Consider the following 12,254-nt stretch of genomic DNA (forward strand, 5'->3'; position numbering starts at 1 on the left):
ACTTCCTATACGCGACATCAACAATACTAGAAGACATGTCATAATTCCAGTAAATAGAGGAATTCAGAGTATGAAGATCACTACACGAATCGTAGGATTTTTCATGAAACTGGAAATCCGAGTAGTTTGTTTGAGCAGATGAGAGGAAGAATAATGATATAAAAAAGCAAAACACTAACATATTCTTAGAGTATGTCATGATGAGTGTAGCTAGCACAAGAGTAATTTCTTATGATTTGGGATGGCGTATATATTAAGTGGATTAATCCCTTTTAGAGATGGATTAAAATTTGGAATTAACCTCATTTCGCTAGGACTACGAAGAAATATTTGGCAAGTCCTATAACCCCATTATGAGTGGGAATAGGAAAACTTCACTTGTACAAAATATATACGTGTAGAAAAAAAATTCCATTTTCCTTTTAGGACATTACTCATGATAATGGCAACACAAATATTTACGGTAAATTAGAAGATGGCTCAACTTATATTCCCTTATATTATGGGAATCCAACACAAATATCCCACAAGGTTATGTGATGACTGATTCATTTGATTGAAATTTAAAAAAGTAAGTAAGACTTTTGAAACTTATAGTTCAAGATCAGTTATAAAAAACATCTCATTAGAGATAAAAATGAGTTCTTTAAAGTTAAATTGTTACTAAATATTTAAAACATTCTAAAAATAAAAGTGTGTCACATAAATTAAAAGCCAAACCCGTCGACAGACACCTGTGGTCGTCCACTTCTTTCACTTGAGCACCTAAAGTGACCCTTGTTCCATTTAAACACTTACGGGTGGGTCATTCCTATTCCACTTGCACACTTTTATTTCGGAGCAAAACTAACGCAAGGCGCCACCTCATTGCCACATCCAATGACCCAAAAGCCCCAAATTTTAATGGTCAAAACTCCACGAATTTATAAATTAGTAAATTTACAATTAAAATGAGTTAAGACAATTTAATTGAGTTGGCACAATTTAAATGAAGCAGCACAATTTCATTGGCCACTCCTTTTTGTTTCGATTTTTATGAAATGTCTAAATGGAACAAGGGCCACTTTAAGTGCTCAAGTGAAAGAAGTGGACGATCATAGGTGTTTGTCGATGGGTTTGGCCTAAATTAAAATGCACCCTTTATTTCTTTTACTTCACAACAACCACTCCTTTTTTTTCTTTTCCCCATACCCATTTCCAGGACGCTCGTGAGGTTACGGTGGGTATGCTGTTGGTGTTGTTACTGCACAATAACCACTCGTACGGGGATGGGGAAAAAATAAAAAAGAATTAGAAGTTATGGCCAAATTTATCTTTTATAAAACTTACGGTTACCTTATTGTAACTTTCCAAATATCTTTCTTTGCTAAGAGGATAATCTGTCTCTCTCAAACTTGCAATTTTAAGAGTAGTCCTAACATTCTCTATAACTTCCAGAATCAGTCCCCAATAATTTTCCAAATTCATTACAATCATATACTCTAATATCATTTTGCTCTCAAATCTCAATTTCACTGTTAAAATTTTCTTAATTAGTATAAGCAGTTCAAGACTGCAATTTAACACCAAACTCAAAAAAAGGAACAGAAAAAAATAGGGAAAAAAGAAACAAAAGGTGAAAACCAAGAAGACCCTTTTTTGTTCTTCATAATTACAGGACTTATTATGGTTAGTTGAGCTTCACTTCAAGGTTAGATCTTGTAAGTTATTTGGTCTCTTTTGAGTATTTTGTATTTGGGTTTTTAAGGATATTTGTGGAATTTTAAATTTAAAGTGAAAAAGATCAGTTCTTTGTTGCTAAAATAGGGCTACTGGCTTTTTTTGGATTGTATTGAACTGTTCTTTTATATGGGTTTTTAGTTAAATTTGGTTAATTTCTGTATGTCCATTTGGGTTGTTGAATTTTAAATTAAAAGTGAAAAAGATCAGTTCTTTGTTGCTACAATTTTTTTTTTTTGAGATTCTATCCATGTTTGAAACTGTTCTTTTACTTGGGTTTTTAGTTATGGAGCATTCTTAAGTTATTTGGTTAATTTTCTGTATTGGGTTTCTAGGAAATTTGTGGAATTTCAAGTTAAAAGTGAAAAAGATCAATTCTTTATTGTTAAAATAGGGCTACTGGCTTATTTTAAAGATTTTATTCATGTTGTAGATTGTTCTGTAACTGGGGTTTTTAGTTATGCTGCATTATAAGTTATTTGGTTAATTTATGTATTAACCATTTGGGTTTTAAGGAAATTTGTGGAATTTCAATTTAAAAGTGAAAAAGATCAGTTCTTTGTTGCTACAATAGGCTAATGGCTTTTTTAAAAGATTGTATCCTTGTTTTAAAATTGTTTTGTTACTTGGGTTTTTTTATTTGGTTAATATATGTATTCTCCATTTGGGTTTCAAGGAAATTTGTGGAATTTTAAATTAAAAGTGAAAAAGATCAGTTCTTTGTTGCTATAATAGGACTACTGGCTTTTTATTTTAGGATTCTATCCCTGTTGTAGATTGTTCTGTTACTTGGGTTTTTAGTTATGGTGCATTCTGAGTTATTTGGTTAAAAAAGGGCAGCCTGGTGCACTAAGCTCCCGCTATGTGCGTTTGGGTCTATAGGAAGTTTGTGGAATGTTGAATTAAAAGTGAAAAGGATCAGTCGTTTGTTGCTACGACTTGCTTTCTTGAGATTCTGTCCATGTTTTAAACTGTTCTTTTACTTGGGTTTTTTAGTCATGAAGCATTCTAAGCTATTTGGTTAATTTCTGTATTCTCCTTTTGGATGTCTAGGAAATTTGTGGAATCTCAAATTTAAACTGAAAAAGACCAATTCTTTGTTGCTACAATAGGACTAATGGCTTGCTTTGAAAGATTGTATGCTTGTTTTGAACTGTTTCGTTACTTGGGGTTTTCTTGGTCATGGAGCATTCTAAGTTATTTGGTTAATTTCTGTGTTCTCCATTTGGGTAATTGGGTCTCTAGGAAATTTGTGGAATTTCAAATTAAAAGTGAAAAAGATCAGTTCTTTGTTGCTACAGCTGGCTTTTTTATGATTGTATCCCTGTTTTAAGCTGTTTTGTTACTTGGGTTTTTAGTAATGGAGCATTCTAAGTTAGTTAACTTCTGTACTCTCTATTATTGTTCTCTAGGAAATCTGTGGAATTTGAGATTAAAAATGAGAAGAAAAAAAGAGATTTTAGAATGCTTTGTTACCTGGATTTTTAGTATGGAGTGTTGTGATTAGGGTTTTTTTCTTCTCTTTTGAGACAAGCTTGTTTTCCCTTTAGGTTCGTTCATGTTGAATTGCCAAAAATGCAGCTTTTTGATGTAAACTTGTAGGTTTGAGAGCATTAATGATTGAATGAGTGAAAAGAAACTAATATAATTTATTGAATAAATTATAAATGAGGACACTATAATAGTGAAGGTGGGTTCTGTTATGATTTTGAGGATGATCCTTTTTTTGAAATTAATGTGTGTTTTGTTTCGTTTGTGGGATTATTGGCAGGTTGTGTGAGTGTAGATTGTAATGATGTCAAGACCAATGCTGCTTGTTTTTCTGTTGATCGTACTCATAATCACATCTCAGTTTGAATGGAAGCAGCAGCTGGTGAGTGACGTCGAACCGAGTCCCAGTATATCTCAGAAGCAGCAACAGATCTCAAAGAGAGAAGAAGCTGTTAAAGAGAAGGTAATCATATTATGTTTTCTTTGTTGCATATTGTGTGATATTGTGAATGAATTGTTTAGCTTTTTATTACTTATTGTTAACTGGGTTTTGCTACCTATTACCTTGGAAGATGGGTTAAATAAGTCATTGTATCTAGCTGATCATATTTGCATCATTAAATGTGCACTTTATGTTTCTCTGACAGATTCCAAGTGAAAAATGGACATAATAGGCATTGAATAAATAGAGCAAGTTACACATTTGGCCGGTCAGCCAAAATAATTGCATTTGCTAGCTAAATATACACTGTATGTATATTATATGTCTATTATACTCTAATATACAAAAATATATTTTTGCTGGCTATTATCTTGGTGGGCGGTTTATGTCAATTTCTCTATTTTGATCTGACTTCCTAGGTGCAAGTTTGGAAATATCCTAGTTTCACGTTAAGGCACTCGTTGACTTCTTGCATCTTGATTTTTTATCTTTCCGTCATTCTTATCTGGGTTGATTTTGAAGTCCTTTGCAATTTAATACTTTATTTCAAGATTTTGCATTAATTACGAGTTTTTTTTAATATTAAAGGTATTCTTTAGCTTACTGAGTAGATTAGTCTGTACTATATTCTTCCAGTGGATCCTTCTTTATCCCGAAGAATGGAATGAACCAAGTTAATCTAACCAGAGTGAGGAATTAAACCAACTTTCAACTTATCTCTTATCAATTTGCAATGCTTCAAGCACCTCAAATGTCATGAACTTGTTGGAAAGACTCAACCCAAACACATAGTCGATTTGTTTTGACCGTTTCCTTGCAGTGCATGGCTTGCTTTTTGTGATCTCACTTTGACTGAAGTATGCCTTAGTTTTCGTGGATATGTCATTGCTCGGAGCTTGCATAAAGAATACTTTTTTAACCATGTAATATCTCTGTTATGAAGGCTAAGTATCTGTAGTAGTTCCATGAAGTCCCAAATCCTTCATGTTCGTTTTTAAGTAGTCCATTTACCTTTGAGCTGTATATTAGTATCTGATCTTTTGAAGCTTTAGCCAATGAATGTGGCCAATCAATAAATAAATCCACAAGTACTGATGTTACAAAATTTTTGGGCCTTGATATTGCATAAAAAAAAGTGCATAATTAAAGGAAAGAGGAGAGTAAGGATAAAACGAGGAAAGACTTGCAACTACAATAGGTCTGGCACGTGATTATTTTTATGGCATGTGCATCAAGTGTTTATAACTTTACAAGTTCCTTTCCAGTTTTATAGCCTTTATTTAATGTATCTTTTCTAAACCTCCTCCCAACATAGAAACATCTCACGTCAATCTTTGGAGGGGAGCTAGATGATGTTTCTTTCCAGTTTTATAGCCTCTCGCTATAATTTCCCATGTGCATTAATAGGTATCCATTAAATCTTAGGGGGTATTTTTTGCTATAATTTCCCATGTGGAAACAACATGAGGCTCAGTGTTTATTGTCCGTACATAAAATGCACTTTGAGGCAGTTTTTATGCATTGTCTGCAGCAAATCTCATCCCTTCAGGGTTCCTACAATTGAGATCCTTGAATAAATGGTTTAAAATGGCCAAAAATGCAAGCCGATTCATTCTCCTTGCTGTGAGGCGAGGCATGAGGTGTATGCCTTGCAAGACATTCTATTAATATGAAAAAAAATAAGTATTTGTTAGAAATCGAAACAACTCGGAAAAAGTAAACAGATAAGAAATAAACATATCTGACTCCGTCATTTCACTTGTTGAGTGTCTGTATTGTGTACTTCTTCTCTACTTGTTTGCATTATCACTTTATTATCTTGATACATTGCAATAGCAAAAAAGAAACAATAGAAGAGCATAACAGGAGAAACTGTAGCAGTAACTGCCAAGCAGAGTTAGTGATTGAGGATTTGTGGGTATGAGAGGGGGGAGGACAATGAATGCTATAGCGAGCTTTGGCCTCGTAGGATGACAAAACTTTCCCTCATTAATCAGAACCTTTACGAGAAAAAAGAAATGACTTTTTTTTTTTTTTGAAAATCAGATAAAACCATTACGTGGGGTAGGACAAAAAGCATTGACTAAATAAGCATAAGTCTCATCTGAAAGGCGTACAATAGGTAATGCCTGTCAATATAAGGCAAAAGATGAATGCCTAATCCTGTGAAGCATGGGGCAAATAATTTGCTAGCCACAATGGAAGCCTTGGGGTTCGCTTCAACTTCACCTTTCAAGACACTAACATATAGCAATGACCAACTACATCAAATCTCATGAACAAGCTATCTACCGGACTGTTTTCTTCTCAAATCTGAAAGTTACAAAAAAACTCACCTTTCTAGGGGCTTTCAAACTCCAGACAATTCTTTTTGATAACAATGGTGTCCAAGCAGTTTACACACCTCGAATAGTACGTCGAGTACCCCTTGCCTCCCACCAGCACAGGTACTAGGGAACTCTGCCCACCAATGTTTAGATTGGAAGAAATTCCCTAGCAATTTTTGTCTCTGCTGGAATTTGATCAAGGTCTCCCATTATCTTAACCAACTTCATGACCATTACCCAGTTCCAGGCAATTCTACAAGGAGGATCCTTTGTTGTTTTTCTTATGCATTAATTTCTATAAAGCAGCAACCAATTAACACGCAAATGCACTATATATTTAACATTTTCAATCTCGTAATTTACCCGTCTTCATTAGCCATAATCTCATAGGGCCTTGAAAGAAGTTCCCGGAGTTTTCTGATTTCTGACTAGGAGTTGCCTTCTAGAACTTGTGTCCCAGAAAAACTTTATAGGATCTAGGAAATAAATTGTTTCTAAACTGAGAGAACAGCTGCTGGATTGAAAATAAGGCCCTTCTTTATACCAGTGACCCCCTAAAGTTAACATAATCCCTGGGCCCCACTAAATAATCAATCAGAAAAAAATATGCACTTCACTCTATTTCCTGACTTCAAGGTGGTCATCATTTCTCTCGTGCTTATATCTTTGAAATTACTGACAAACTTTGAGAAGTAGACACTAGTAACAAAATAAATAAACAGAATGAAATAGACCAAAAAAAGTTAAAGCCTTCTAAGTGTAGACTCGGGATAATTTTTTAATCCTAGCAAAGAAATACAACAAACAACAACAACAACAACATACCCAGTGTGATCCCACAAAGGGGGTCTGGAGAGAGTAGGATGTACGCAGACCTCATCTCTACCTTTATGGGGTAGAGAGGCTGTTTCCGATAGACTCTCGGCTCAAAAGAAATGTAGTCAATGCAGAAATGCAAGAGAAAATAAGACAACAAAATATCAAGATACAAAACACATGGCTCAACACATAGTAATACACACATAAGGATAATGATCTACGCGATACCAAAATAATACTACTACGAAAAGGAGAAGAGAAGATGGAAATGTTAGCTCCCTACCGCTCTCACACACAGTGCGACAAAACTCAACTACCTACTAACCTTCTATCCTAATTCTCGGCCTCCAAAGCTTCCTATCTAAGGTCATGTCCTCAATCAGCTAAAGCTGTGCCAAGTCCTGTCTAATCACCTCCCCCCAGTTCTTCTTTGGCCTACCTCTACCTCTCCTAACTCGTGTGACCGCCAATCTGTCACACTTCTTAACTGGTGCATCCTCACACCTCCTCTTCACATGCTTGAACCATCTCAGTCTCGCTTCCCTCATCTTGTCCACCACGCAGGCCACTCCGATCTTTTCCCGTATATCTTCATTCCTAATCTATCTCTCCTAGTATGACCACACATCCATTTGAGCGTCCGCATCTACACTACCTTCATCTTCTGAACATGAACGCAGCATTTTGCCCCATACAACAATGTTGGTCTAACCACCACTCGGTAGAACTTACCTTTCAGCCTAGGCGACATCTTCTTATCGCAAAGCACCCCGGAAGGGAGCCTCCATTTCTTCCATCCTGCTCCAATACGGCGTGCGACATCATCATCAATCTCCCCGTCCCCTTGTATTATGGACCCAAGGTACTTGAAACATCCTCATCCTAGCAAAGAAATGTGAAGCTTTATTTTACATTAACTGCATAAATCCACCCTTAGTGTAGGATTTCTCTTTATTTCCCACTGCTAAACCAGCTCTTAGATATGTATCAAAGTATCCTTCCATTATTATGAGGATCCACCATCACCAGATGACATGATAAAAGCAACAAAGGAAGTATTAGTCTGTATTCTTACTTATTTTCCCAACGAATATGAATTAAATTATCATCTTAACAATTGAATATGATGAAGCTAATAATGTTATCCTCAAATGATTGAATTGTCGATATTGTGTGTTTACAAGAGACTAAATAGACGGGGAAAAATCGGAGAGATTGGCAATACAAGTTATAAATTGTGGTATTGTGGGATAAACTAAGATAGCAACAGGATGGGAATCATTTGAGAAGCCAAATTTAAGTATAAACTTGTAAAGGTAAATAGAATTTATGATATAATTATCTCGTTAACACTAGTGTGAGGAAAGGAGACATTTACATTATAAGTGCCGGCCCCATTGAACAAGATTAGGTAAGGAAACCAAAATTAAAATTTGGGGAGATATGGATATTTTTGGTCCAAAGGATTCCAAATAACCAATTGATCTTTGTCGGGAGATCTAAATGGACGTGTGGGTAGATATATTGACAGTTTCAACCAAGTACATTGAAGTTATGGTTACAGTACTAAGAATGAAGAAGGAAAAGCTTTTCTGGAGTTCGCCGCAGTTTGTGATTTACATTACTATATAAAAGATCTAGGACCTCAATCATAAGAATTATGGTGGTAGAAAGAGGAGGTGTAGAGTGCTCCTAAAGCAAAAGGAGAGTGATATACATAGATACTGAAAGTCGAATTTGGATATTCTTTGGAAGAGTATAAGAGAGCTAAGAGGAAAGCTAAGAAGGGTGCCAAAGCTTAAAACACTAGATGGCTTGAAGCAAAATTTAGGAATGCAGAAAGAGGTAATAAAATGTATAAATAAGCACACTTGAGTAGAAAGAGGGGTAAAGACTTAAATCAAGTTGAATATATTAAAGACAATGTTTGACAAGGTTTACAGGAGATGGTGAGATTAAAGAGAGATGATGAGGTTCTGCTGATCAATTGCTAAACTCATTCAAAAGAACAAATTTATATACACTTTTGGTGAAATAACTTTTTTTTTTTTTTTGAGACTTGATGAAAAATGGTGAAATAACTTTATAAATCTCCAGTCATCCATACAAGATAGAAACCTTAACTACGTTATTAGAACTTCATTTTTGCTGGTTATTAGTTTTCCTATTTTTTTGATGCTCAAATATGCCATTCAACTATCGAAATGGCTCATTTATAGAGTTTGGCTCATTTAGAAGAACTATTGTGATTGTTTTTAGTTTTCCTATTTTTAAGAAAAACAAAGAAAGAAGAAGTTGCAAAGATTAAATTTGAAGATTGGAAGATATGGGTATTATTCGGCGTAACTCAACGGTATGGCTAAAAATGGTTTCATAGTTCGATGGCTGGGGGAAGGAGACCACCAGCCATTTTCAATAGTTGGATGGCATATTTGAGCCTTTTCCAAGTAATGTGGAACTCTAACCCACTCTAATACCACCTTGCACGCCCAGACCACCAACTGGAGCGTGAACAACATAACACGAAGGCCCAAACAGGGAGGGGAGCGTAATCCAAGTCCATATAAGGAGACCACCAGTCCGTTCCCCAACCAATGTGGGACTCTAACCACTAACACTCCCTGCATGCCCAGACCACACCGACGAGTGAAAGACAACGACGAGGTACAGTTGGCCCTTGAGGTTCACTTGCTACCCACCCAGATGCTGGAGATGGCCCTTGCGGCCAGAAATCTCCTTCCATCTCTTATTATGGTGGTGGTGAGATAAACTGGTCACACACCATAGGGTGACCCAAATAGCCGAGAACTTTTCTCAGGCTGCCAGGAAAGATATGGAATTTCTAAACAAAGATTTTGAGCCCTAGTGGCTCTGATACCGTGTAAGATATGGCCATTGGGCCTAACTAAACTCTTAAAGCTAGCTCCCCTCCTCATGAGGGGAGGATTGCCCAAGTCTATATAAGAAGACCACTAGTCTAGATCAAGGAAATAGCATAAGGTGTTGCAGTAATCTTTATAAAAATGTTAATCTGAAAATAGAACAAATGATGCATGAATGTGAAATTAATAAGGTTAGGCAAAATCTGCATTGTGCAAATATTTGATTGTTGTGGTCATAGTTCCTCCTCCAACCTTTTCTCCAGTTAAAGTCACTGTTGTCTTGAGAATGAAATAAATGTGAGAAAAGACGGGACCAAGAGCAATAAAGAATCTGTAGTACTAGCAGTTTTGACAGACAAGGACTAAAAGAATCCGTTGCAACTAATCAATAATTTAAAAAGAACATCTATAGTACTTGTACGGGAGCAAAGAGAGATGGTTATGGCTGAACAAGTGGGACTACTATCAACTTATTGTATGCAACCAAGTTGGCCTGGCATGGGCCATAGTTTTGCTGGCTGCCCAACTTGCGCTTTTAATGAGGGTTCAATTAGGTTTTTGTGGTTACGTCACCAAGCTCGAGCCCGGTGCCAAGTGAACTAAGTCCAGTATGTAAGTGGAGAAGGGTAGAGGGGCAGGCTAATAATCCCCGAGTTTCGAAGGCTGGACGTGGTCCAAAGGGTGGCTCCAGTCGGATTTCTCGGTCATAAAAAAATGACGGTTGAATGTCCTCGACCATCTGCGACAATCTTTCTTCTCCTTCGCCATATATATATTTTTTTTTTCAAATTTAAAGTTCGTCTTTTTTTTTTCTCCTTCCCTGCACTGAATCCTACAAACAGCCAGTTTACTCCTCTTTGGCTCTTTGTTCAGTTAATGACCAAACTGAACCCTCTTAGTTAATATCACATGTTACTTATTTCTTTGTACTTTCACTTGTGATTTTGATGGAGTAGACACATGAAGAAGCCAAGGGGATCTGACATCTAATATTTACATAAAAAATAATTTTGACCCTATATGTACAATTCATCTTAGTATTTTTAGTTGCCGAGAGCACTAGATTTATTGCAGTAAGTTCTGTTTACCGATGAAATATACAAGGGGCAGATCGGAAGTCAAAATACAAACTCACGTGGTGTTCTGACTAATATAAAATTTTTGCAGATTATATTATCACAGGAGAAGAACATTCAGAGGCTTAACGAGCTCGTGCGGAGTCTCAGGGAACAGTTGCTTCAGTGCAGAAGTAGTAGCAATGAAACAATAAATAACACTTTTAGCTCACTGGCTGACATTGCTGAATTTGAAAAACAGCAAATTCTTGAGGATTAGACAGTGACATACATCAATAAGTTTTGTCATTGTCACACTACTCAAATTTTCTGTGCTATCTCCTCTGTAACTATCTTTTTTCCGCTTATTTTGTGTGTCTATCTTGTAAGTCACTGATGAAATCTGCAATTTAAGTGTCATTATACTAATCCATATGGCAATACTTGTGTGAAGAAAAAAAAAGTAACTTCCATATTTTCTGGAGCAACTGGCCTCTTACCAGTGGCAGAGCTACAAGGAGAACCAATTGACCCCGTCGTCCGAAAAATTACATATATTAAATTATATGTTAAATTCCTTTGAAAGGTTTAAACTATATCGACTCCTTTTAGTAAAAATTTTGGCTCTGCCATTGCCTCCTGTCAATTCCATGAATTTGATATCTTTGAACTGCTTTCAGATGACTACTTAATGGGAATTTAGATACATTTGAAGCTTCAATTTGCTTTTTATCTTTTTTGGTTTTGATCATTTTTAATCAATTTTAGATACATTTGAAATGCAGTGGATATTGAACTTGGTCTTTTTTTTACTCTTCTCCACTTAAAATACCTAACTTTTGTCTACGAAATATTCTTTCACCCAAGATAACTGTTACAGGAATTATTAACTCTATACCAAAAGCCCTATAAAAATTGTTATATGATTGAGTATATCAAATAGGGTATTACTTTTTTGATTTGGACAATTTCTCTTAGCACTTCTACTTTTGAAAATAAGTTTAAGAAAACTATCAATATCAGATCAACTATTATTTCTCAGGGTACATGCATCAAAGCAAGTTTCATACTACATGTATTACACATTTATAACATGTACAACGTTCAATCATGCAATAGATATTTTCCTTCTTTTGCTAAAAATAATAATTTTGGAGCCATAAATTCTTGGGATCTAAAATAAATTTTTTAAGCCACCCCAAAGTATATGTCAGAAAATAATGGATATACGAAATAGCAGGTGTAGTGACCATATACCTGACATTTGTTAGTAATTGTTTGTGGCTCCCCCTTTTGGAAAATTAAGCAACTAGTTTTATTTTTCTTCTTTTGGAAATAAATAAATAGCCCCAGTTAATGATTATTTTCTTTTGGGCAATTCGCAGGAATGCCCCTTATTCGGGGTGGTCTTTAATTTTTGTCCTTCGTCTAGAATACCCTGAGGTTCTGGGTTCGAACCCAGGCTCAGGCATAAAAAAAAAAAAAATCGCAAAGCAAGGCTTTTGAAAAAGTCTGCCTT

The 12,254-nt window shown here is 35.7% G+C and overlaps 1 protein-coding gene across 3 annotated transcripts; it reads left to right on the forward strand.

The window, feature by feature from the left end:
* The first annotated feature begins 1,365 nt into the window (after positions 1-1,365).
* Positions 1,366-11,164, forward strand: LOC132065502 (uncharacterized). 3 transcript variants are annotated; one of them, XM_059458925.1, is made up of 3 exons: positions 1,366-1,668; positions 3,491-3,673; positions 10,848-11,164. In XM_059458925.1, the coding sequence occupies exons 2-3, from the start codon at positions 3,512-3,514 to the stop codon at positions 11,013-11,015; spliced, it is 330 nt and encodes a 109-aa protein (XP_059314908.1). In that variant the 5' UTR covers positions 1,366-1,668; positions 3,491-3,511; the 3' UTR covers positions 11,016-11,164. The 3 variants fall into 3 exon arrangements, with proteins under 3 accessions (XP_059314908.1, XP_059314907.1, XP_059314906.1); XM_059458924.1 differs by having other exon boundaries at positions 1,367-1,700; XM_059458923.1 differs by having other exon boundaries at positions 1,368-1,690.
* The last annotated feature ends 1,090 nt before the right edge of the window (positions 11,165-12,254 follow it).

The sequence above is a fragment of the Lycium ferocissimum genome, chromosome 7, assembly GCF_029784015.1.
Source record: "Lycium ferocissimum isolate CSIRO_LF1 chromosome 7, AGI_CSIRO_Lferr_CH_V1, whole genome shotgun sequence".
In the NCBI taxonomy this organism is placed as follows: Eukaryota; Viridiplantae; Streptophyta; class Magnoliopsida; order Solanales; family Solanaceae; genus Lycium; species Lycium ferocissimum.

Coding starts and splice junctions, on each gene's coding strand:
- LOC132065502 (XM_059458925.1), top strand. CDS start 3,512: ATGATGTCAAGACCAATGCTGCTTGTTTTTCTGTTGATCGTACTCATA. Junction 3,674..10,847: donor AAGAAGCTGTTAAAGAGAAG/GTAATCATATTA, acceptor AAATTTTTGCAG/ATTATATTATCACAGGAGAA.